At 45.1% G+C, this 26,182-nt stretch overlaps 2 protein-coding genes and 1 long non-coding RNA gene across 9 annotated transcripts in view; 1 reads left to right on the plus strand and 2 right to left on the minus strand.

The window, feature by feature from the left end:
* The window catches only part of LOC311104519 (dynamin-2-like), a 31,431-nt gene extending 18,567 nt beyond the window's left edge, over positions 1-12,864 (plus strand). For 2 of the 6 annotated variants that reach the window (XM_084146380.1, XM_084146379.1), the window contains 9 exons: positions 803-854; positions 2,231-2,257; positions 5,416-5,526; positions 7,339-7,448; positions 7,665-7,779; positions 8,349-8,513; positions 8,851-9,074; positions 9,401-9,643; positions 10,206-12,864. In XM_084146380.1, the coding sequence (XP_084002506.1) occupies positions 803-854; positions 2,231-2,257; positions 5,416-5,526; positions 7,339-7,448; positions 7,665-7,779; positions 8,349-8,513; positions 8,851-9,074; positions 9,401-9,643; positions 10,206-10,275 (1,117 nt within the window). In that variant the 3' untranslated portion in view covers positions 10,276-12,864. The remainder of the gene's footprint in view (positions 1-802; positions 855-2,230; positions 2,258-5,415; positions 5,527-7,338; positions 7,449-7,664; positions 7,780-8,348; positions 8,514-8,850; positions 9,075-9,400; positions 9,644-10,205) is intronic. The other 4 variants (XM_084146384.1, XM_084146383.1, XM_084146381.1 and 1 more) reach the window with 3 other exon arrangements.
* Positions 5,419-6,677, minus strand: LOC311104521. The gene is made up of 3 exons (XR_014610168.1): positions 6,401-6,677; positions 5,743-5,935; positions 5,419-5,507 (listed from the first exon to the last, which is right to left on the minus strand). It is a non-coding gene; the product is annotated as an uncharacterized lncRNA (long non-coding RNA).
* A 2,414-nt stretch (positions 12,865-15,278) lies between the features above and the next one.
* LOC311104522 (transmembrane emp24 domain-containing protein 1-like) lies at positions 15,279-21,084 on the minus strand. Of its 2 annotated transcripts, none has more exons than XM_084146386.1 (4): positions 20,823-21,084; positions 17,763-17,860; positions 17,318-17,504; positions 15,279-17,026 (listed from the first exon to the last, which is right to left on the minus strand). In XM_084146386.1, the coding sequence occupies exons 1-4, from the start codon at positions 20,829-20,831 to the stop codon at positions 16,805-16,807; spliced, it is 516 nt and encodes a 171-aa protein (XP_084002512.1). In that variant the 5' UTR covers positions 20,832-21,084; the 3' UTR covers positions 15,279-16,804. The 2 variants fall into 2 exon arrangements, with proteins under 2 accessions (XP_084002512.1, XP_084002511.1); XM_084146385.1 differs by having other exon boundaries at positions 20,529-21,084.
* Between the last annotated feature and the right edge of the window lie 5,098 nt (positions 21,085-26,182).

Genomic DNA, 26,182 nt, shown 5'->3' on the forward strand with positions numbered 1-26,182 from the left:
CTGGAGCTGTTTTGGTTTTTCAAGGACCCTTATTTGTTGTGTGCTAAGGGGTTGACTTGAGTGAGTTTGACTGGAGTTTTTAGCTGTTGACTGCATTGGTTATTAATAATAACATGGTGTTGTTTTGGAATCCTGAGTTCCTGCATCTTACTGATAGGCCAGCCCTAGCCACTCATACTGGATGTCCTGCCAGAGCTTGACATGCGTTGACTTCTGCCCTCTACACTGTCTCCAGTGTAGCAATTACTGTAGGGTTCACAGCATGTAGCTAGCTGAGTTGAAAGTCTCTTCCATAGAAATATAATGACTTCTGTTTCTATGGTCTTTTCCCTCTGCCTGAGGTATGTGTCTGATTACGTAACATAGCAAGGCCCCTTGTGTTTCTGTATGCCGCGTGGGTTCCTTTCAAATCATCCGCATGGAGAATGGGTTGATGGATTGATTAGAAGTGTTGTGCGGTCAGGTAGGTAGGGGTGTTAACGTGTCTCTCGTGGCGTCACTTCCAGTCTTGACTTCAGAAGGCACGATGATGGTAGCCCACCAGGGTACGGCAACAACAGGTGGGCTGTCTAGAATCGCACAGGGGTGTCTGAGTGTCACCCTCCCTCCTCCTCCCCACCCGTTCCCCCAGACCCCACTCTCACTGTTCCCACGACTATGTTTGATAACTTGAATTATAGGACCGGTTTGATAGCTGTTAAACGATTTGATTGGTCAATACACATTATTACCCAAACATTGTTGATGCTGATTGTTATTTTGAATGTGTTGTTTTCCTTCTGAATCTGTCTTTTTCTAACAGTGCCCAGCAGAGAAATACACATCAGAACAAGAAGAGGGCCATTCCAAACCAGGTACACTGTCCCTCCTCGTCACACCCTCTCACTTACCTAGCCCTCCCAATCTGATCAACCCCCAGATTAAGCTGCCCCAGACTGACACTTCCCCCTTTACCATATTTACATGTTGTAACATACCTGACCCCTGACCCTATGCTACCAATTAATAGACTAAACTATTGGTAACCTAATCTGACACTTAGAACCTAACAGCGCTTATTTACTTAAACATAAGTAGCTTCAAGATAACCCCTGCAAATCATGGCCAAATACCACCCTGTCTTAAGTCAGATGTTAATTTAACCCCTTGTCCACTGTGTTATAAACCTGGCACCTCTCTTTTCCTGTGTTATCCAAACAGCTCTGAAAGTGTTTTGAAGTCTATATGCTTTATTAATGTGATATCTAAATACCTAAAATCATGTGAAAATGTTATGTCAGCTTCACTGTGCTCAACACTTATAGAGTGCACATCTCAGGTTCCTAGAAACCTAGTAAGTGTACATATTTTATAAGATATATCCTATAGAAATACCTTTTATAGCACTGTATTTCAACGAGAGTCATTCATGCCCTCCCTGCTTCCCTGCATATGAAATGACCAGCTATGTTTCTACTACAACTATCATTACTTTATCACTATTTGCACGGCACTGTAACACAACCAAGGCATGAACCCCAACAGCAAAGCAACATTTAATCACAGAATTATTTTGTTTTATGTTTTTCAACTAACCCAAGCACTTTTTGTATTGTAATTCAGAATGTGCATGGGACCCAGCCTCGCTCAATGAAGCAACCAATATCAAATAAGCGACGTGTGGTACTTGAAGGAAATCTAATCGCATGTAACTCTTGTTCTCTTGCTCCCTCTCTCTCCATCTCTCGCTGTCTCCATCTTTTCTCTCCTTCCATCTTTGTGTCTATCCCTCAACCTCTCTCTCCATCTCTCCGGTTGTCTCATTCCTTCCACTTCTCTCATCTTCAAACCTTTCATTCTACCATTTCAAACGTTTCCTGCCCCATTCTCCCCCACTCTGCCCCTTACCCATGTTCCCACTCCCCTACCTCCATGGCTTGCTTGCTTCTCCCTTTTTCTCCTGTCTATGATTTATCCTGCCATCTTTTTCCCTAACCACTCCCCAACCCCCCACCCATCCCTGCAGGGTGAGATTCTGGTAAGTACCCCACAGATCTAAGCCACACCCTGTTAGGGGTCAGCAGGGGTCACCAGAGCAGGAGAACTGAGGCCAGACATCTGACACTTAAGGAAGAATGGGGGGTTATGGGAATTGGTGTTTTGACAACTTGTTCCAGCCTACTCCTTTGTACAGAACTCCTGTTCAAAATGATGAGCTGTTTTTTCTGGTCATATCTTCTCTACTCCACAGGGACTGAGAGAGGGCGAGCAGGAGAAGGTAGTAGAGTCTCAAGACTAATGGCAAACCGGAGATCAATTAGAATCGTATCGTAGTGATGTAATTCTCATCGGCTTTACCCGTAATCGGTAACGGCTTTCTCAATAACATCCGGGTTATGCTCAATAATTGTTGGTTTCACTTAACAAGACAGCAATTGTCTTTACAATTGGACAAGTAGATAGAATATTACTAACATTTTAACTTTATACTCTCAAACCTGTTAGAAGTTCTGTCCAAGCACAGGCAGAATTGTAAAAACATTTTTTTTTTTTATAATCACGTTCTTGTACCACACTGAAGTGTAATGTTATGATTCCCTGTGAAAGACTATGGAAGAGTTGGGAGGATGTGAGAGTGGCTGGCGTCAGTTCTCCTGCTTTTGGTCCTTACCCATGCTGCCCTGTCCAGGGGTGTAACTAGTGACCGCCACACTTTGCCTTGCCGTCGAATGGTCCTGAACATCTCAGGGGTGGGGAGGAGACATGAATCACCAATAATCATACACTAGATGTCCGCATTTCGATCCTTTTGGTGTCATTGAAATCTCCTCTTGATGTTTTCTCTCTAACTTATCGTTGCATGTAAACTTTCCACTCAATATTTTCACAACTCAATATTCCAATCATCACTATAACAATATGTTAGTAGCACAGCTCAACTGTCCACAAACCATTCTGTGTGGGACCCAGTCACAGGTCTTCTGGGGCTGTTTGTCATTCCAATCAGGGACCACAGGGTGGCGCTAGAGGAGGACGGGCAGAGGGAGGGTGTCAGGATTCAATCAATGATTATAATTTACATGAAATAACTGATCAAATATGATTTTGAAGTAATATAAATTGGGTTTAATAATCATTTGGAATCTTTATATATCCGTACATCTAATATATCCATGTTTGATTTACCAACTGGTAGTACAACAAGATGTGTGAGAAGACCTAAAATAATGTGTTTACTTTAGAAATGCTTGCTGGATTATGAGTGGTTACAATGTAGGGAAGCTTTTGACAGGAATGTAGGCAATTATGCCATCAAGTGCCCTAACTTTTCTATAGCGATAATAACCTTAAAATCAGATGTAGTCAACAGCTAAAGATAAAACAGGCAAAATACTTTTCTTTTTGTCATCATCACTGACCTATCCTGCATGTCAGGGCTTCTTTTTAGACAGTGCGGTAAGAAGTGTCATAACATTAAAAGCGTGTCACTATCCCTTTTCTGTCACCTAACACTCCTCTTTTCTGTCTCTCACCTTGAACACTTACCACTGACTGCCAGCCAGGTTATTTATTTAATTCTTTTGTTTTTTTCATTTCAGAGGGGTTTAAGAGAATTCCTCGCCAAGGCAAACTGAGAATTTAACAAACTCCTATGTTACAGCCTCTTTCTCTCTTGTTTCTTTTGTCACTTTCCTACTAATGACCCCCCCCCCCCCCCCCCCCCCATTAAACCCACACCAGCCATTTTGACACAGGAAAAAGAGGGAGAGAGAGGTTGAGATGTTCTCTGTTTTATCGGCATAAATTGACAGAATTCTTGTCAAAGCTTGATATCTGCTGCCCCTGATGGTTCTATGAAATGGCACTAACAATAAGAGCAGTACTCTAATAAGGCCTACTACAACCGGGGGTCCGCAGCCCCTTAGGTGTCCAACGTACTGCACGGGGTCCCCCAAAAAATAAAAAGTGCTTTTTATTTAAATGTTTTTATGAATATCACTAGCAACAACAGAATAAACAAATGTTGAATTACATACAGTTGAAAATAAGAGTATCTTTCTAATTATGTCAACTTTATTTCTCAACTCCTAATATTGAGCAAATTACACTCATTGGAGCCAATTGCGCTCACTGGAGTATCTGATATAGGCTTTGAAAAAGCACCCACGAATAGGCTACCAATGCGGCAAGTGCTGCTGGTAAGCTTTCTTGACAAGGACATACATTTTTGGCAACACATGGCTAACCTTTGTTTAACCAGCTAAACAGTTGTTCTTAGCAAAAATGTGTTTGGAGTTAGCTTTCTAGCTAATAGGCGACGTTAGAGTTTACACTTCCTCTTCCAGTTATAATGTGTGGAGGTCAAAATAATGAAAAACTATTTATCAAATCTATTCATTTAAAAATGTTATTACTTCTCCTAGACATCACCATTACTACTTCTTGACATTATCATTCACCTGATAAGACAAGACGTGAAAATAATATTTGCTAATGTATGATGGGGGTCCCTGGGTTGCCGGTTTGTCTGCGAGGGGGGTCCCTGGGCATGAAAAGGTTGAAGACCTCTGCTCTAATACAACTCTCGTCTACAGAAAGAACCTCATCCCTGCCTCTCATCTCTTTTTCCTCCCTCTCCCTTCTTTAAATCCTCCTTTTATTTTTTTCATCCCCCCTCTCTCTACCCGTCCACTCCGTGAGCTGTGGCTCAGTCTACCCGTCTCCACTGTCTCTGCATATCGCTGTATTCCTCTCCCACACTCTCGCCCTCCTCCTCTTGCCTCTCCCGTCCCTTTCTCCTGTTCCTTAGATAGGTATTTAGCCTCCTACAGGCCCTACACTGGAGTGTATGTCCAAGTCCTCTGCCCAGTTAACCCACTAACCCTAGTCTTTTTGGCTAACCTTGTATAGGCTAGCTTTTACTGACCTGCTTACCCTAACATACCTCCGCCGACCTTTGATCCCTCATCCCATGTGGGGCCCATTTGGTCTGGATGCCATCTGGATGCCCCATATTTGTTTGTTTGTTTTGAGGTTATTAAGGTTGTTTGAGGTTTCCTGTTTTAAAATGTGTAAAACTCCAGTTAATTCTCCTTTCTGAATGATGCTTTTGTATGCTTACTATATACATCAGTGATATAGGTTCAGAAACATTGTTTTAATGGTAAATCTTTATTCTCAGAATAGAATAGTTTATTTAGAGTAAGTAGAACATCTTAGTGATTATATTGCTAAGACCGGAGAAATCAAAACTCACACTTAGTACCCAGGGAATATTTTTATTAGTTAACTTAGTCATATCACAAGATCTCCAGGAGGCAAACTAATTAATACTTTAATGACAAATGTGTTTTCCCTCCATCTTCCTGGTATACCTTGTACCCCCCCCCCAACCCTCGCTCCCCTGTTCCCCCACCCCTATCTCTCCCCTAACAGGTGATCCGCAAAGGCTGGCTCACCATCAACATCAGCATCATGAAAGGAGGCTCCAAGGAGTACTGGTTCATCCTGACCGCAGAGTCACTATCCTGGTACAAGGATGAGGAGGTTAGTGTCTAAGACTGGGATAATAAAATACTGTACAATACAACACAAAATAATACAAACAAACTGGCAGAAAGAAGAAAAAAAAAGTCCTGAATTATCATAACCATAATCTTAATTCTGCTACCAGTCCATCGGCTGATATATGATCTGAACTGCATGCTCCCTCCTCCCTCTCATTGTCATGGTGGAGAATCAGATCAGGCTAGAGCCTCTCACCAGAGCCCCTGCCGGCCGGTGGTTAGATGTGTCCTGTGTGTGTGTGTCCCGGCCCAGCCTAACCAATGTGCAGACTACTGTTCAGCTGCAGCCTGATGAACAGGTAGTCTGAACACTGGGCAGGCGGGGAGGTGAGGAGGGGTGAGGGCGGGGGGGAAGGCCCGCGGGGTCACTCCGGCTGCAGGTCAGTGCCCTTGGGACAGGACGGGGGGGGGAGAGAGATGGAAGGAGAGTAAACATTCCGCTGATAAAGAAAGCAACCACACTCAGACTTTGAGGTCCAAATATAACTATTGACTAATTTAGTATGATAATATAATGGAGAAATGTTGAGCTTACAACTTTTTTATAGATTTTGATCAACTTAAAGTTTAAACAGCCGTTACTGTATTTACTTTCAGTACTTTTTGCACCATAACAAAACAGCAAAGTTTTTGGCCACTCTGTGTGACTACACACTACTCTGCACAGTCAGCCCAAAAAAACAAGATTTCAAATGGTCATTTCAAAGGCTGGAAAATGTATGGAAAAGGCATATCGATAATACATATATTTTATGATGTTTTAGTTGAACAAAGTTTAAATAATATTAAAGAAATAAACCAAAACCACAAGGGAGCGGATGTATTCGGAAATATAGTCTTACTTTTAAACTTACCATTGGTTTGCTCAGAGCAGCCCAGGCTTTGGCAAAGATGTCCCCTCTCTCTCCCAGCGAAACGAAAAGAGCTTCAAAAGATGCCGCCAATCGCTGACCAGAGCTAAAGACAAACCTTTAAACAGTAACTCTGACTACACCTAAAACCAACTGGTACCGTTCAGTTTCTACCAGTCCTCTAAGGTGGAATGGAGCGAAAGAAGGAGAAAGTGCATGAGAGAGAGAGAAGGAGTGAGGGAGGGAGGATGGTGGAAGCAAACTGACGTGGCAGGCGGGCTGAAATGTTCCAGCAGGGATCTGACTTTGGAATTTGCAGGAAATCGTACTGGGTTACTGGGGGCGGGGTGGGGGGCGGGTTGGGGGGGGCGGGTTGGGGGGTGGGGGGTGGTGTATGTTTGTCTTGATTTATGTGGTTGTATGCCACTTTCATGTGTCTGTGTTTGCGTTTGCACAAGCACATGGGTGTTTGTATGTTTTCATGTGTGTGGTTATATATTTGTGTTTCGGTGTGTGTGTGTGGTGAGGGCAGAGGCTTTGAGTGATGTAACTGTTGGGTCTGAGCGGCTCTCCGTGATCGTGCAGACATAAACGCTTCCAGATGCTTCTCCTCAAAGCTGGCATCCCTCCTCCCGTCTCTCTCCCCCATGCTGCTCCTCTCTCCCCTCATCCTCCCTTTCTCCCTCTCTTCTTGCCAGCCTGGTGGTCTCAGTCTCATACAGAGGAAATGCATTCCACTCTGTCTGCTCATTGGTGGAGAAGCCTAGTGTGGCCCAGTGTTGTATTCCAGTTTTTCAAAGTTGACCATGAATAGTTTCTTAATGGCCGTCTTCATGGCTTCCTCTTATTTGTGTACTTTAGTGTTTTTTAATGCCGTCAAGGATTTGCTCCTCAAGATGTTATTGCTGTGAGTTCAGATCCCCCCTCTCTCTGTGTTTTAGGAGAAAGAGAAGAAGTACATGCTGCCCCTAGATAACCTGAAGCTGAGGGATGTGGAGAAAGGCTTCATGTCCACCAAACACGTCTTTGGCGTCTTCAACACTGAATCCAGGTCAGGGAAATGTATGTGTGTGTTGTGTATGTATGTCCTTGTGTATCCTGTTCCACAGAAGTGTCATTTCAATTCATGGAGTCAAGAAGTAAACTGACATTTAAATGTTACAAAATCCTCAGAGAAGCATTGAGGGAAATTTACTTAGTGAATTGACTGAAATTAAATAGAATTTACACCCACCCTGATTCTGTTTGTGTTTTGCCATCCATCAAGCAGGAATGTGTATAAGGACCTGCGTCAGATTGAGCTGGCCTGTGACACCCAGGAGGATGTGGACAGTTGGAAGGCCTCCTTCCTGAGGGCTGGGGTCTACCCTGAGAAGGACCAGGTACTGGACCCAAACTCACTCAAATAGTCTTTGGGTCGCTTTCCCGGACACAGATCAAGCCTAGTCCTGGACAGACTTAAGAACATGCTCAACGGAGCTTCGCCATTGAAAGGGCTTTGTAGTCCAGGACTAGGCTTGATCTGTGTCCGGGAAACCGACCCTTGAAGTTTGAATGTTAGCAGAAGCAGAGGTCAAACAAACGGACACATTGTGGTGACAGCCTTTGTCTGTGTTTGATTAACAATAGACATGCACCTATACTTATTGATGACATCACTGATGATTGTCATACGGCTTTTTTCTTTTTTCTCATGCACACCAATTCATGATTCAAGGGAGATTATGAGGTACATGTTGTCTAATATCAGAGGGATTGGATGTATGATTCCCAATGGCATACATCTACCACAATGTATCCCAATGGCATGCAGTAGTATTAGCTATAGTGTGTTGACCTCAAACACTCAGAGAGAACAGGTATGTGTGGCCTCAATTCAAAGGGCCTGTTTGGATCGGTCATGTTTCCTCTACCTCCATCCAGAGGTAACATCTCTCTCTGTGTTCCCCAGGTGGACACTGAGGATACAGCCCCATCAGAAACCTTCTCCATGGATCCCCAGCTGGAGAGGCAGGTGGAGACCATCCGTAACCTGGTGGACTCCTACATTGGCATCGTCAACAAGTCCATCAGGGACCTCATGCCCAAGACCATCATGCACCTCATGATCAACAGCGTGAGTGAAAAAAGCCTAGAGACAGTCTATACTTAGCAGGCTCTGTCGTATAGCAGGGGTTTCCATGAAATGGTTGCATGCCAGCTTTGTGTACCTATGTGTTGACGTGTTTCCACAAGCGCCGGGGTGTTTGTGTTTTCTAGTGGATGAGCTTAGGTTAGGTGCTCTCATCTAGCATCACTGAGGATTGACTATTCAGTGACTCCATCTTTCAATGGCTCCATGCAGACTAATATGATGAGTCTACTGAAATGAATAGGACACCACCATTTCTCCATAGTCGTTGGTCCTCTCCTCTCCTCTCCTCACCTTTCCTCTCCTCTCTCCTGCTCCCCAGGCTAAGGACTTCATCCACTCAGAGCTGCTGGCCTACCTGTACTCATCAGGTGACCAAAACAGCTTGATGGAGGAGTCAGCTGACCAGGCGCAGCGCCGCGACGAGATGCTTCGCATGTACCACGCCCTCAAGGAGGCGCTGCACATAATCGGTGACATCACCACCACCACCGTGACTGTCCCCGTGCCGCCGCCCGTCAACGACAGCTGGATGCAGGAGAACAGGTAAGAGGAGGGGAGGGGAAGGGAGGCCAGGTGAGAGGAGAGGAGAGTGTGTGTGTGTGTGTGTGTGTGTGTGTGTATACGCACACAACAGGGATTTGTTGAGTTTGACGTAAATATGGATTGAGTGAATGTACCTCAAATTCATATAATGGAAGATGTTTTGCTTCATCCATTGTCACATTTCGGAACTAAAGGGGGTCATGTGCGAGAGACTGTACAGTTGACCAAAGCTTGTTGTAGTTGTTTGTATAATGATGTATATTTCATTGTCTGTGTTTTTTTTCCATTCCCCACGCCTCTTTCTCTCTGTTCTCGTCTCTCTCCAGTCCCACCCCCCAGCGCCGCCCCCCGGTCGCAGCAGCCCCTCCCCCAAGCCGTCCGCCTGCAGTGAGTGGCCCAAGGCCGGGACCACCCCTCAACCCCTCCCCAGCGTTTGGGGGGCCCCCCATCCCCTCTCGCCCGGGCCCGCCGCCCATTAACGCCTTTGGCACCATCAACCATCAGGACCCCTTCAGTGCCCCCCCGCTGATCCCCTCTCGGCCTGCTCGCATCCCCCCTGGCGTGCCCAGGTAAGACCACCTCCGCCCCTCAGGAGGGAGCAGTACCTACCTACCTATCCTTACACAGGAATAATATCTCCTCATGGACACTATATTAACCTGTGTAACCCTCTTTATTCATTGTTGAATTGCCAGGTTATCACTATAACTGCAGCACCTGGCTCTGACTGTCTGTTGATGTCAATAGATGGATTTAAGTTTCCTCCCAGACCCACCTTTCACATTACTACCTCCACCTTTTCACCTTTTCTTTACACACTTCTCTTCCTTTCTCTCTCCTCCAGAACTTGGTTATCTTCTCTGTTTCATAAAATCCTTCTCTTAACTCCTCGTCTCTTTTGCGCTCAACTCCCTTTCTTTGTCTCTTTCTTCTTCTGTTCTCCCTATCTCTCTGTGGGATTGTTTCTCTCCATTCACGTCTCACGATCTCTCCTCTGTTCTCCTGCTCTTTCTATCTCTCTGGGTTTGTTTCGTTACTCTCTCTCTCTCTCTCTCTCTCTCTCTCTCTGTCTCTCATGTCTCTCCGTGAGCATATCTCACCTCCTGTTCTTGCTCTCTCTCTCCCCTGCAGCCGAAGACCCCCTGGCGCTCCACACCGGCCCACCATAATCCGCCCTGCCGAGCCCTCCCTGCTAGACTAGACTACCCAGTAGATCCAGCCAGGTTCACCTGTGTGTGTACTGAGGCCAGAGGGGGAGGGCTACAGAGGAGGGGAGAAGGGGGCGCCTATATAGTATCTATGCACATTGATATATATATATACTATTTCAACCAGGCTTATCTAATGTAGTTGACTCAAACTGTTCTCTGATATAAGCTGCTAACCCTCCCTTAGTCTCCAACACATGTGGGGTCTCTCTGGTCTCCACATTCTAAAGAAGCAAAGAAACCATAACCACTTGAATATTCTGAATCAGAAGATTATATAATTACACTGTTTTGGATATTGTACCATAGAAAAAGATCCACCTGATTCATAGAGTTAATCGCTCACCTTTGACCAGCAGGGTGCACTCACGGCATCAGATGGGTATGGGTACATGGAAGTGACATGCCCCTAAGCAACAGAATAATTTCCTCTCTGAAAAGGTGAAAAGGCTCTACTACACCCTAGACCTCTGTGTAATATACACACTCATCCTGTTCATTTTTTTCATGGTTTTTCTAACTTGATTTCATACTGAAAAATAGTTATTATTATTATTATGACTACGGTGGTGTTGATGATTACTTTCTTCTTATTTTATTTGAGTGACTTGTCCGTTTTAATGCCCCCTGTATGTAGCTTAAAAACCAGTCTCTAATCACAGCAAAAGGAGGCATAAAAAGACAATTTAGCAGTGCAGGGCAACACATGCGGCTGAGAGGAGCCTTATAAAATGTGCCCGTTTATTATTGGAATGTCCTGCCACCGTTGAGAAAATGTCATCTAGATTGACCACTTGAAGCACTTCTGTGTACATCCATACATCCACTGGTAGCGTTGAGGTTGTCATTACTTTAAGACTATGCACAATAAACATGGAGGAGAGAGAGTTGTCAGCACTTTGAGAGATGATTTCTCCACTCATCCTTAAGTATAGAGTTATCCCAGCACCTTAAGTCTGTTAACCTCACTGAGACCTTAACCAACCTCGGGTGGACCTTCATTCAAAGTCCCATTCAGGACAAGGACAGGTGAAGGGGAGAGTCCAGTATGGTTTCCTGGAGCAGGGTGAGAGGGTGGGGAGACAGGCAAGGGAAGGGGAGAGTCCAGTATGGTTTCCTGGAGCAGGGTGAGAGGGTGGGGAGACAGGCAAGGGAAGGGGAGCTATGTGGTTAGAGCTGGAGAGACGGCTGTTTAGGAACGAAACTTCTTCCTGTCACAATTCAATGGTAATTTGTCTTTATGGTTGAGAGACCCTCCCGGTGTCTTGGAAACACCATTGTACATAGCTGAAGGACAGTCTCAGTACAGACACACAGAGATGGTGATGTCTCCATTTTTAAAAAGGACTGATGGAGAATGGTGTTTAATGGTGTTCATTGAAAACCAAACATTTTATTCTGTAGTAATCGTTATACTAATTGAAGCACTAACACAGCCGTTATATTGAATTAGCTTGGGATGTAGGGAAACGTTGATTTGATCTCCAGATCGTATTAATTCATTATTTATAACCCTGGGCATTTGTCATGTGTCATTTTGATAGAAATGATTTCAGCTGTATACAGCACATTCAGCCTACTTCTCCCCCTCTAGAAAGGGAAATTGAAAGTCTTTCTGGTAGTGAGTTAGACTACAGGGTTCTAGTTGGAATAACTGTTGCCACTGGGAGGGTTTAGATAAGAGTGTCTGTCTTCACAGCTGTGATTCTTTACTGGGTGTATTTTGGGGGTGGGATGGAGAGGAGTCCGGAGAGTGAGTGACAAATGGACTACTTTGATGTTTTTCTGTTTTGATTTGATGATGAATATTGAGGGTGAGCGGGTGACGGAAGTTAAACTTTTGTTGCTCTTTTTGCTGTACATGCACATCCTGCCTGGAGAACCTATCCAAACTAAATAGAGCTCAGCCCAATACCTTATACTCCTTACAGAAATCCATTATATGAGTAAATGTGGTACAGGTAGAGGGTCAATTTGGTAGGAACTGTCTAAAACCACAGACTCTCTGGGCAGAATGTGCTTTTCTTCCCTTATGTTTCCATCAGGTCTGGCTACAGTGACAGTGCTGCTAGTGGGTGTCTGACTCTGATCTCAGCTAACTCCAACTAAAGCCTCTGGGAAATGCAGTCTATCCATGCTCCCAAAGGTTTCAATCTCTTGACCAAGTATAGAACCCCAACTAGGAAGAGATTGGCCTTACATTTATGCTGTCACTGATGTTGAGGAGTCGTAGGGGAATTGAACACGTCCCGTTCTTATGAAAGTGTCTCTGTCACCTGACGGTATCTGTCACTGTAGCCTTTCCCCCTACACCCCATTTCCTGATCTGTGAAGTGTAAGATGTTGGTGACTGCCTTTCTCCCTATTGGTGCCCCCCCCCCCCCCCCCCACATACACACACACTCTCCACACTCTGTATCTCTCATCTCATGGGTGGGGGGAACTGACCTGCATCGATCTCTTTCTTTTGTTTTTGCAAAGCATTGTCAAGTGCCTCTGTAGCAATTTAATGGATTTGAATAAACAAACGAACCAATTTGGAACACGAGCGCTAAATAAAGAGGTTTTGTGTACAATAAAGAGACTGGTGGTTGGTGTCTCCTTGTGTCTTGTGTGGTCCCCCCTCTCTCTCCTGTCTCATTGGTTGACCTCACTCCTGGGTCTCTCTCCTGGTATCTTGCTCTCTTCTTCTTGCCCCTCCTTTACTGTGGATGTTGCTATGCTCATTTCTGTGCTAACGGGCTGCCTGCCTTTTGACTTGAGTTAAAAGTGGAATGAAAGTTGTGAAGGACAAGAATTCCTGGAATAATAAGTTATTCAGTGTTTCCTTTTTTCTGCCTTCCTGATAATGTTTCTCTGAATGCAAGGTGCACATACTGTACTATAGAACGCAGTACTCTGTTGTAGTGTTAGTAATAATAGTGGAGGAGGGTTGTACAAGGCCTTTAGTCTACAACTATACTGATTCTATTAAATGTTTATGGTCTATTCAACTTGATTTGATTTCTGTCTCTTGCTGCCCATAATACATCACATTGCCTATAGAAAACAGGCAGCTATGGTAATAGGAGGAATGATCAGCTAAAGAAAGCAGGAAGATTAGATGGACACAAACTCTTAATGATAGGAAATGAATGTTCTTAGGTCTTCCCTTACAAAAACCTATATTTTCTCAAAAGGTCTGTTGTGAGTTGCTAAACCCCTCACAATCACCAAACTGCATTACGCATTAAAAAGACTTGAATGGGAGAGAGTGTGATTAATGTTGGTCTGTCGTTATGATTGTCCCTGAACAGGCGGCCTGCTCCTGCTCGTCGTAACCAGTGGTGACCTTGCCCCAAAGCAGGATGGGATTGGAGATGCACTGTCCACATACCAGCAAGAGAACCGGACCTGTGAAGAATCATAAACCTTGAACACCTTAACTTTCAATATTTTCCAAATAATAGGTTTCAGAGCTGGTTAAACTCTAAAAGCCATAACTTAGTTGATAACATGAAATACAAGAGGGAGCTTTTTCCATGCAACTGTCAAAGATGTACTCATTTTACAATAACTGAAGGCATTTCAGGAAAACAGCCTCCTTTAACTGCTTTTTTTTGCATAAGCTGTAATAATATATGTCTGGGAGAGAACAGTCACGTGGTAAAGAAGACAACTTGATACCCTCACTCAACATCTTGTTAAAACTGTTAAAGGCCCAGTGCAGTCAAAAGCGTGCTTTTCCTGTGGTTTATATATAGTTATAATGCCCTTTTAGTGTAAGGGCGGTTTGAAAAAAATGCCTGAAATTTCAGCCTGTTTTGGTGGGATAAAGTTTTAGCCTGCCTGGTGACATCACCAGGCTGTATATTTGTTAACCTAGTTTTCAGTTTTTCCCTCCCTGCTCAAACCACTCCCAGACAGTCCTAGCAACATTCTTGCATGACATTTACATTTACATCATTTAGCAGACTCTCTTATCCAGAGCGACTTACAAATTGGTGCATTCAACTTATTATAGCCAGTGGGACAACCACATTTAAAAAAATTTTTATGGGGGGGTGGGGGAGGGGGGGTAGAAGGATTACTTTTATACTATTCCAGGTATTCCTTAAAGAGGTAGGGTTTCAAGTGTCTCCGGAAGGTGGTCAGTGACTCCTCTGTCCTGGCATCGTGGGGGAGCTTGTTCCACCATTGGGGTGCCAGAGCAGTGAATAGCTTTGACTGGATGACAAATTGCTCTTTGCTAAAAAGCTATTTTTGTTTCATTCTACATTTCTTAACTGAAACCAATCACAGTAGGTACTTAATTGTTACCTAAAAATGATTTGATATTGAGATAAAAACAGCTGCATTGGACCTTTAATAGCCGGCACCTACCCAGACATTTCCAACCCCTCCAGGGGTTTTAGTAAGCTGTAGCCTGGCTGAATTCTGACACCATTCTCAGTACGGGTTCAACTTCTGTTCACTATTTCCTTACTAATCAAACATTGAGAAAATTATATTATTTTTGTACTGATAAAATAGTTTGACTGCTCATGTGCCAAATTCTTAATGAAATCCACTGATTGTTTGTGTTAGCTATCTCCTGGGGCCCAACCTCTCCTCTTGGTTTCATGTACAGTGCAGTTTTAAAATATGGGCATTTCTCAACAGATTAGTGTCTGAATTACTATTGAATACGTTTGTAGAAAACTCCTATAAAAATGATTGAAGTGTAGAAGTTTGGTTTATTTAGATTATTGTAAATACATTGTGTGTAGGTGGAATTGTAGATAGGACTATTTGAGATCTCACTCATACTGCATTGTATTCGATGCTACAGTTAATCGCTTGATGTGTCAGTTGGGGAACACCATTTGGGATGATGACAAGCCTTAATATTCTATGGTAGTGTATTGGGAGGAGGGCCCCAAAAGCCAAACGGTAGGGTGACTATTTGAAGGGATGAGGTGAAGGATGCTAGGAACAGTTGAATGAATCAGGTAGTGCTGGGTACAGCACCGATGAGTAAGCACAGAAGCATACAAAACTTTTAATAGTAAGGGTCATGTTCAGGAGTCAGAGAACTTCAAACCATTTATATTCCAGTTCCAATGGATGCCTTACACAAGGGTCAGTCGGTAAAGCATTGCGCGTGCAACGCCAAGGGTCGTAGGTTCGATTCCAGCTGGAGCCACCCATATGTGACATGTATGCACATGACTGTAAGTCGCTTTGGATAAAAGCCTCTTCTAAATGGCATATATATATTATTATTATACACTTTATTTATACTGTAGTAAGGGTAATTATATGAAGAGGGGCATATACCGGTAATGTGATTATAATGTAGTACAATGTCAATAATAGATCCAACTGTTGTCAGCTGCAGAACTTTGCAATATGCCTTTAATTCAGTGCTGTTTTATTGTAGCCAATAAGCTTGCCTTATTTTCTTTCGCCGCACACTTTTCACACTCAAACTTGCACTACCTGTAATTGAAAGGAATTGATCATGGAGATTTTATGGTTTTATAAATACAATCTATTTTCAAATTAATGATTGTATCTTGTTTTGTGGTGTTGGAGATGTATATAACAACCATGCTTGTGGTTGACTGTTCAACATTCTCCTGGCTTCATCTCACCAGATTTCTGTCAAACACTTTAAATGTCAATAAAAATGTAGTATCTGTAATTCAATGAAACCGTCCTATGAGACCAGTCATTGTTTCATTTAAGACCTCTTTCTCTTGCCTCGTAATTACCAGACTGATAACCGCTGCAGTGTTTAATATAAGCTGACGGGATCAGTGGCTTTGCGAGGCTACTCTTTCTCCACAATTAACTTATATTTACATTTACACACTTATATCACAGTATAATGTTTTTGTGTGTGTGTTTGTTTAGGTGTAGTTATGTTATAACCATGTCATTAAATAAATAACCTTTTTAATGTCACTCTTAAGATCCCATGTTAAAAACATACAACCACATGGTCTATTATTGCATTAGTTTCTTGTTTCGTAGATTGACACTAAATTGTCAAAACATCATTATACAGTGTTTATGACTCACATACAAACATGCACTTTTCTGCCACTCAAAAGCTGAATGAAGTTCATCACACACAAACATCACTAAAACCTTGCTAACAGTCACTAATTTACCACACATCACTGTTGTCAATAGTCTCTCTCTTCTTCAATCTCTGAGACCATTATTTTACAGTAGGGTCCTGTTAGTCCCAACACCCTTCTATGGCATCTTTGAGGAAGATACCACTGGGATGGGTGTGGGGGTGGTGGAAGACATCACTGGAAAGGGTGTGGGGGTGGTGGAAGATACCACTGGGAAGAGTGTGGAGGTGGTGGAAGATACTATTGAGCCGGGTGTGAGTCTGCTGGAAGATACCACTGGGCATGATGTGGGGGTGGTGGAAAATATCACAGGGAAGGGTGTGGGTCTGCTGGAAGATACCACTGGGAATGGTGTGGGGATGGTGGAAGATACCACTGGGAAGGGTGTGGGGGTGGTGGAAGATGACACTGGACACTAGGGTTTGCAGACCCTCTTCTTGTCGTCGAAGAGGCGTCGGAGGGTGTAGACCTGTGTGACGGCCACGGTCAAGATGACCAGGAGGCTCATGGAGGACCAGAAGGAGACCCTCCACAGGTTGTCCTCCAGTAGGTAGCGGTCCCGGGCCTCGAAGGCCCTCAGCATGGTCTGAACTTGACGGCTCCGCTCCAGGTGCCTGTGTACTGAGTCCATGGTCTCCTACAGGGAGAGGCAGGGAGAGAGACAGTGGGTAAGGTGGGAGACAGGAATGTATTGCTGTGCAACAAATGGTTCCTAGGAATTTTTGTTGGTGTTACACACCAGTGATAAAAACATCTACATCTTTACAATACAGATAGAACATTGACAGCAGGAAAGAGAGGAAAAACGTGAGACAGGACAGACGAAAAGGATGAAAAGAGACAAAAAAAGGGATGTGTAAAAACAGAGTGATAGAAAGACACCAGTCCCAGTGGCTGAGAGTTAGAGTATTCCTCCTTTCCTTCTCACCCTGATGTCTTCCAGTTTGTACTCCACCATGCTCTCCGGCTCGGCCATGTCAGCCCACTCTTCGTCCCCCCAGGCGTCCCCAGTCTGGCCCTCAACGATCACCTCAAAGAACACCATCTTCTCAGACAGCTTACTGAAGCTGTTGTCAAAACACAGCCGGTAGTCTCCATCCTCTGTAGGCTCCACCCTGGGAGACAGACCAATGAGGAAGAAAAACATGACGTCAGAGAGGGTCAGAGCAAGTCAGACAGTATTCAAACTGTCATAGAGAATAGTGTAGAACTTTACTGTCCGTAAGCCAGAGGATGGAAAGGTGTCTTTGGCATCACCTTACAAAAAATACACAGACTTTGAATCATACATCCTCGAGCATGGTGAGACCTTCATACCACTCCAGAGAGGTTAGAGGAGGTCAGGGTTGTGTTAGTAAGTTTTGCCCACTCACGTGTGGATGCCGTCAGATGTCCTGAACTCAGAGGCCAGCTTGTATCCGCTAGGGGAGATCAGAGTGAAGCCTACATCCAGGCCTGCACCTGCAATCACCTGGAATAGGAGGGAATGGTTGAAATTATATTATAATCTAACTCAAAGTGTTCCTATGAGAATATCCAGTTTTACAGACTGACACCATAGACAGACTGACACCATAGACTGACTTACACCATAGACAGACTGAACGCCACCAAGTCTACACACACATCTCCACGTCCATACATACTGTAGACACAATAACACTGTAGTGGTGGTAGAGTCAGTGTTGTAGTGGTGCCTGGAGAAGTGGGTATACTAAAATATTGCCCAACATTTCTAAAACGGCCCGCCCGGCGACAGAAAGGCGCCCTCTGTAAAACATTCTATGAGATACAGTGACATACACTCTGAACGACCTAAAATGATAAATCCCATATTGGTCTTTCACAGTCAGGCCAACCCAAGCTGTACTATGCAAGTAAACTAATAGGCCTACTATTGAAACAGATAAATTAGGCTGTCAACGGAGTCAGAATTTGTTTCAATTTTCTTCAGTTTTTTGCTCTGAAAGTCACACTTAATAGACAAACAACTAAATGTGATGTTCTAAGTCCATAACAATGCTTAAACGACATCAGGATACCACTTTTGAGGTCTGGGAAAAATTTAGTTACCCTTTAATTCAAGTGCACAGGCACCTAGCACTGTTGTTTGGTTAGCTGTGTTTCTGTAGCACATGATATGGAGTTTGCAAAACAAATGACCATTGGATTGATGCAAATAATCACGATATCATTCTGCCAGGTAAGCATAGGCTACTTTGTAGCTAGTTAACATTTAATTGATAAGGATTTTGGGAAAGCCTTTCCAACTATGCATCGCTACATTTTTCATGATCCTTAATTGTTTGAAACCTGGACGTTTTACTTCATATGAGGCATGTCTTACCTTGCTTTAAAGTAGCTTTAAGACAAAATCCCACCATAGAAACGTGGAGGCAATTATTTTATAAAGACCCCCTCATATGCATTCTCCTGTTCTATTGGTTTTCGGTCAACCTTCTTTCATTGTCTAGCAACCAAAGGCATTATCCTAGTCATATTAGCAACCCATGATAGTTGTTGCATCTTTAAATCCCCCTTCTTTCTACATTTCTAACAGATATTTCCATCTCTGTCCATGAAACCGCTCGCATGTATTTTAGAACAGTGTTCTCCCTCAAATTTCATTTTGGAACCATCGTGCGTAGGCCTACCTCCTAAATTATCAAGAAATAATTGTTTTAAGCTAAACATTGTGATCTGTTCCATCAGCCCTACTAATTGATATGGTGTATACCTCCACTACACTACTTTGATACGCATTGTGGGGATTAAGAAGTGAGTATATGCAATGCCCACTGAAAAATAAGTGGGTATACGGTGTACAACACTACACTACAACAATGTATATATTATTTGTCCAAGTGTTTGCACAGCTCATGGTTCATTATCAGTCTCTGATTGCCATATTCAAACTCTACAGCACAGTAGATATTAGCTAAAATAGAACCACCAGGACCAACCTACAGTTACAATCCAACAGCAAGGAGAGGCTAGCCAGTATACCCACTCCCCAGCACCTGTCTGTTTATGTCAAAGTAACTCCACTCTCAGGCAGCAGAAACATAAGGAGGGAAACACAGCATGTTGGGCCATATAAACTAGGCCTTAGGCATGAGTCACTACCATTGCCAGTGTGGTGTCATGGTCTTGGTTGAGAGAGGGTAACAGACGGACAGACAGACAGGCAGAGACAGTCAGGCAGACAGACACACACCACAGACTGCTGTATAAAACGGCTCAATCCCCACAGTCCTTCAGCTTGCTCTCTCAAGCTGTCGTCTCTCTCAGCCCTGTGTGTCTCAGCTGTTGCTGTGTGGATACCACAGTAAGCCTGCCAGGCTCCACACAGACTACACACACACACAAAGTCCACAGAAATGTGTCACGGCTTGGCGGGTTGGGTGGCGAGGAACATGACATCCTACCACAGTCATGTGTCTGCCAGAGGATTGGGGTTTCATAGAGTAGGCATTGATACGGTAGCATGATGCGCATCACTTCAACTTTAATCTATGAAGGGCTTAACCTGTAGTGGTTTACCCTTTTATACTAGTCAACTGACTAACTCTTCAACCGTGTCTGCTAAATGACTAAAATGCTATATATAAATTGTAACAAGGTCGGTCCAGGGATGGAACATCTTCATAATTAATATGCATTTTGCAGCAAAGTGCATGACTACTAACTAACACACCAAGTAGGCCAACATTTGGTGGTAAGCTCTCTCCTTCTCCTTACATGTCTGAAGGAAAGAGGAGAAGAAGGCCTACTACAGCTACTATAGCTCAGAGGTTAGTTTGAGTATCTGGCCTTATGCTGACACAGTGGATCCCTTTGTAAACACTTCCCCTGCCTTGGCCCTTCATGCTGATGCCAGCAGCTATGCAAGCTGGCTTTGTCTTATAGGCTCCACCTGTATGGAAGGAAGATGCCTTATCTTATTATTTGCATCTGAGCAAAGTCCTTTGGCTGTAACAATAAAGCATCCAGTAACTGACTGACTAATACAACTTATAACACTGTTATAATAGAGGCACTGTCAATTTCACCAAACAAACACACAGAGAGAGAATGACACAGAGAATGTCAGCTGTGTTTTCAATACCACAGAAAACTAAATTGTCCAAGCCTGCTACCTGGTATTCTACTTCCAGGCTTCCGTTCTTCGCAGCTGTTTGGTAGAAACATTCCGTTCTGCCGGCAGGGAGTAGAAAAGTGAATTCAGTATCTTGGCTTTGTCCCAAGCCTAAAGTGAAGTCCACAGATACAACGAAACAAGACAGCAAATAGAGTCTTACAGCAGCGCTCAGATAAAAAATGGAACCCATAGTTGTAGCCTAGAAGCGACTTTGGACTTCTGTAAAAGTTACAATATGTTCTTGTAGCCTAGTTGCCTACTTCGCTTCACTCATACCGCACTGTATACATACATTTTCCATAGAATGTCAGCGACCACGAGATGTAGGCTATTTATTGCTTGTGATCAAAGTTTGTCATAGCAGGAATCAAGTCGCCTACTTCACCGAACAACTAGCTTCAGATCAGTTATGACCACTGTGCGCACAACTGAAAGGGAGTCGATTTTATGGCATCTCATCCAACAAGATAGCCTATTATATCAAAGCTATACTAGCCCACTGTCAGAAAAAATCGCACACTGTAGCCCTATCGTTGACAATAACTTAGCGCGTATGAATAACTGGAAGGCTGTGCCATACCAGTGTATAACCAGACCAACCCACATTGTCCCATATTAAGGTTTTTGGAACATAAATTCAGTTTAAAAAATATATATACACTACCGGTCAAAGGTTTGGACACACCTACTCATTCAAGGGTTTTTCTTTATTTTTACTATTTTTAGACATCAAAACTATTAAATATCACATATGGAATCATGTAGTAACCAAAAAAGTGTGAAACATATCAAAATAGCCACCCTTTGCCTTCATGACACTAGTTCCTGCCCTCACTCTTGGAACCAAGTCTCTCTGCCTCCATATGTGTGCTTCCTGGGACCCCTGAGGGTGCGGATCACAATTGTGCCATCTTTTGGAGAATAATTTATTTGGTTTTGATCATCATCAGTTGGAGACAGTGCAATGGCTATCCTTTACATTATGTAGTATTTGGTTGTTGTATTTTTGGCTCTAGCTCCTTTAAGCCCTTTTAGTATGGCATTATCCTGGTTAAGAGTAGAGTAAGATAATAAACGTTGGTATAAAAAGCAAGTGTTATCAATGTCGGCATTATATGTCACTTCAACTCATACTTAAAACCATGTTAAAATCACTTGTTTTGTTGAACAATGTCCCACCAAAAAGGGAACATAAACAAACATAAACGTATACAGTGCCTTGCAAAAGTATTCATCCTCCTTGGCGTTTTTTCTATTTTGTTGCATTACAACCTGTAATTGAAATGGATTTCTATTTGGATTACATGTAATGGACATACACAAAATAGTCAAAATTGGTCAAGTGAAATGAAAAAAATAACTTGTTGCAAAAAAGAATATCAAAATTAATAACGAAAGAGTGGTGTGTGCATATGTATTTACCCCCTTTGCTATGAAGCCCCTAAATAAGATCTGGTGCAACCAATTACCTTCAGAAGTCATAAAATTAGTTAAATAAAGTCCACCTGTGTGCTATCTAAGTGTCACATGATCTGTCACATGATCACAGTATATATACACCGGTTCTGAAAGGCCCCAGAGTCTGCAACACCACTAAGCAAGGGGCACCACCAAGCAAGTGTCACGCCCTGACTCAGGGGACTCTTATATGTTGAGTCAGGGTGTGGTGTTCTATGGTGTGTTTTCTATGTTGTCATTCTAGTATGTGTAGATCTATGTTGGCCGGTGTGGTTCCCAATCAGAGGCAGCTGTCGCTCGTTGTCTCTGATTGGGGATCATACTTAGGCAGCCTATTGGCATGGACATGGGAGGAGATCCTGGACGGAAAGGGATCCTGGACATGGGAGGAGATTCAGGCTGGGATGGATCGCCGTCCTTGGGAGGAGACAGTGGAGGCCCGGTTTAGAGAGGAGCAACGGCAACGCAGAAGGCGCCGGCCGAGGAAGAAGCCCGAGAGACAGCCCCAATAAATTTTTTTGGGGGGACTAAAAGGGTGGTCGGGGATCGATGGTGAAGAGCCCCGACCACTGCACTCGTGGGGGCTCAGGGAGGAGTCCTCACAGGAGGAGGACTGGGTGCGGAGAGTGAAAGACTGGTACAGTCGGAGATCTCTAACATCAGTTCCCAGTCCGGTACACCTCGTGCCTGAGTCTCGCACCAAGCTAGTGGTGCGTGTGCCCAGTCCGGCCCGGCCCGTTCCTGTTCCTCGCACCAGGCCTGTGGGGGCCGGACTGCGCCAGGGGTATATACGTCCCTCCACTTCACCCGCCTCCTCGAGTTTCTTCTTTGTGAAGAAGAAAGATGGCGGTCTGCGCCCTTGCATTGATTATAGACCACTGAACAAGGAGATTATAAGATTTAGTTATCCTCTCCCCCTCATTCCTTCAGTGATTGAGTCAATGCATAGGGCACGCTTCTTCACCAAATTAGATCTCAGGAGTGTGTACAACCTGGTGCGTATCCGAGAGAGGGATGAGTGGAAGACAGCATTCAGCACAACCACGGGGCATTATGAATACCTGGTGATGCCCTATGGTTTGATGAATGCTCCATCCGTCTTCCAGTCCTTTGTGAACGAGGTGTTTCGATACATGCTTGGTCATGGTGTAGTGGTCTACATCGATGACATCCTGGTGTATTCCGCTACGCACGCCGAGCATGTGTCCCTGGTTCGCAAAGTGCTGGCTCGACTGTTGGAAAATGACCTTTATGCCAAGGCAGAGAAGTTAATGTTTTTCCAGCAGTCCATCTCCTTCCTCGGATATCGCATTACCACCTCAGATGTGGAGATGGAGGGAGATCGCATTTCAGCCGTACGTAATTGGCCGACTCCAACCACGGTTAAGGAGGTGCAGCGCTTCCTTGGCTTCGCTAACTACTATCAGAGGTTTATCCGGGGCTTTGGCAAGGTCGCAGCTCCCATTACATCCCTGTTGAAGGGTGGGCCGCCCCGGCTCTGCTGGTCTGCTGAGGCTGACCTGGCCTTCAGCAAACTGCGGGGTCTGTTCACCTCAGCCCCGGTACTGGCCCACCCCGATCCATCACTACCGTTCGTAGTGGAGGTGGATGCGTCCAAGGTAGGGATAGGCGCTGTCCTGTCTCAACGTTCGGGCATGCCACCCAAGCTCCGCCCCTGTGCCTTCTTCTCTAAGAAGCTCAGCCTGGTGGAGCAGAACTACGACGTTGGTGATCGGGAGCTGTTGGCTGTTTTCCGAGCCTTGACCGTGTGGAGGCATTGGCTCGAAGGGGTGAAACACCCTTTCCTCGTCTGGACGGACCACCGTAACCTGGAGTACATCCGGGCAGCGAGGACGCTGAATCCTCTCCAGGCCAGGTGGGCCCTGTTCTTCACCCGGTTCGGTTTTACACTGTCATACATCACGGGTACGAAGAACGTGAAGGCAGACGCATTGTCACGGCTGTATGACACAGAGGAGAGGCCCAGAGACAACACCCCCATACTCCCGGCCTCCTGCATTGCGGCGCCAGTAGTATGGGCGATGGACGTGGATATAGAGCAGGCATTACGCACAGATCCATCTCCACCTCAGTGTCAAGCTGGGCTGTAGTACGTGCCTGCTCTTATCCGTGATCGTCTGATCTACTGGGCACACTCGTCACCCTCCTCTGGTCACCCAGGTATCGGTCGTACAGTGCGCTGCCTGACCGGAAAGTACTGGTGGCCTACCTTGGCTAAGGATGTGAGGGTGTTTGTCTCCTCCTGCTCTGTGTGCGCCCAGAGTAAGGCACCTAGGCACCTCTCAGTGGGTAAGTTACAACCTTTACCAGTTCCACAACTACCATGGTCTCACCTAAGTGTTGATTTCTTGACTGATCTTCCCCTCTCCCAAGGTAACACCACCATCCTGGTCGTTGTGGACCGCTTTTCCAAGGCCTGCCGCCTCCTTCCTCTGCCCGGTCTCCCCACGGCTCTGCAAACTGCGGAGGCCCTGTTTACACACGTCTTCCGGCACTACAGGGTACCAGAGGATATAGTGTCAGACTGAGGTCCCCAGTTCACATCCAAGGTCTGGAAGGCGTTCATGGAACGTCTGGGGGTCTCGGTCAGCCTGACCTCTGGGTTCCACCCCGAGTCTAATGGGCATGTGGAACGGGTAAATCAGGATGTGGGTAGGTTCCTGTGGTCCTACTGCCAGGACCGGCCGGGGGAGTGGTCGGTGTTCTTGCCATGGGCAGAATATGCCCAGAACTCTCTCCGCCACTCCTCTACTAACCTAACGCCATTCCAATGTGTTTTAGGTTACCAACCGGTTCTGGCACCGTGGCACCAGAGCCAGACCGAGGCTCCTGCGGTGGATGACTGGTTTTGGCGAGCGGAGGAGACGTGGGACGCTGCCCACGTTCACCTCCAACGCACTGTGCGTCGTCAGAAGGCCAACGCTGACCGCCACCACAGTGAGGCCCCGGTCTTCGTACCGGGGGATCGGGTCTGGCTCTCGACCCGGAATCTGCCCCTCCACCTGCCCTGCCAGAAGCTGAGCCCGCGGTTATTGGGGCCGTTCAAAGTCCTGAGGAGAATCAACGAGGTCACCTATAGGTTATTACTTCCCCCTGATTACTGTATTAACCCCTCGTTTCATGTGTCTCTCCTCAGGCCGGTGGTGGCTGGTCCGCTCCAGGACTCTGAGTTGCGGGAGGTCCCTCTACCTTCTCTGGCCATCGAGGGGGCCCCGGCATACTCTGTCCGTTCCATCCTGGATTCGAGGCATCGGGTCGGGGGCCTTCAGTACCTCGTCGAGTGGGAGGGGTATGGTCCGGAGGAACAGTGCTGGGTCCTGGTGAGGGATATCCTCAATCCCTCCCTGTTGCGGGATTTCCACCGTCGCCATCCGGCTCGCCCTGCTCCGCGTCCTCCTGGCCGTCTTCGGCGCGCTGCTGGAGCAGCGCATCAAGGGGGGGGGTACTGTCACGACTTCCGCCGAGGCTGCCTCCCCTCCTTGTTCGGGCAGGCTTCGGCGTTCGTGGTCACCGGCTTACTAGCCACTGCCGCTCCATATCTCATCATTCCATTTGTCTTGTCTTGTCAATTACACACACCTGGTTCATATTCCCTCATTAGTCCGTGTTTAAGTGTTCCCTCTGCCCCCTAGTCCTTGTGGGTGATTGTTTTATGTGAGTTGAGTGTAGCTCGGTGGAGCTACTCGTACCTTGTATTGCCGGGGTAGATTATTCCCCTGTGCCTGCATTTTTGTTGGAGCTACCCGTACCTTGTATTGCCGGGGTAGATTGTTCCCCTGTGCCTGTATTTTGTTGTCGCTATCCAGCGCAACTGTGTACGACGGAATAAACTCTGTATTCGGTGATTTACCCTCCTGCGCCTGACTCCTTCTAATCACACTCGTCACACTCATTAACAATTTCCACAGTTTTCTAGGGAGTCCTGGGTTTCATAGAATCAATAAAAACATACACATCACATAAAAGTTGTCTAGATAAAAACACACATACGCAAAAGCATACACAGCAAACCGAGTAGCATACATACAAAAACATGTACACACATACAGCATATATAGGTTAATATATGAATATAGGTTTAGTTGTATATTTTTTTCACTAGTGGGTGATTGAAAAGTTAAAGAATTGAAAATTACTTTTAGAACACCCCTTTGAGAGAATGGCTCCCTCTAT

The sequence above is a fragment of the Coregonus lavaretus genome (assembly GCF_964263955.1).
Source record: "Coregonus lavaretus genome assembly, chromosome: 28".
NCBI classification, from domain to species: domain Eukaryota; kingdom Metazoa; phylum Chordata; class Actinopteri; order Salmoniformes; family Salmonidae; genus Coregonus; species Coregonus lavaretus.

What these genes read in the sequence shown, in the direction of transcription:
- LOC311104522 (XM_084146385.1), bottom strand. Translation starts at nt 20,720, where the DNA reads ATGGGTTCCATTTTTTATCTGAGCGCTGCTGTAAGACTCTATTTGCTG. An exon ending in GCCTGGAAGTAGAATACCAG is followed by an intron (nt 17,861 to 20,528) that starts GTAGCAGGCTTG and finishes CTCCTATTCCAG; the next exon opens with GTGATTGCAGGTGCAGGCCT. An exon ending in ACATCTGACGGCATCCACAC is followed by an intron (nt 17,505 to 17,762) that starts GTGAGTGGGCAA and finishes TCTGTCTCCCAG; the next exon opens with GGTGGAGCCTACAGAGGATG.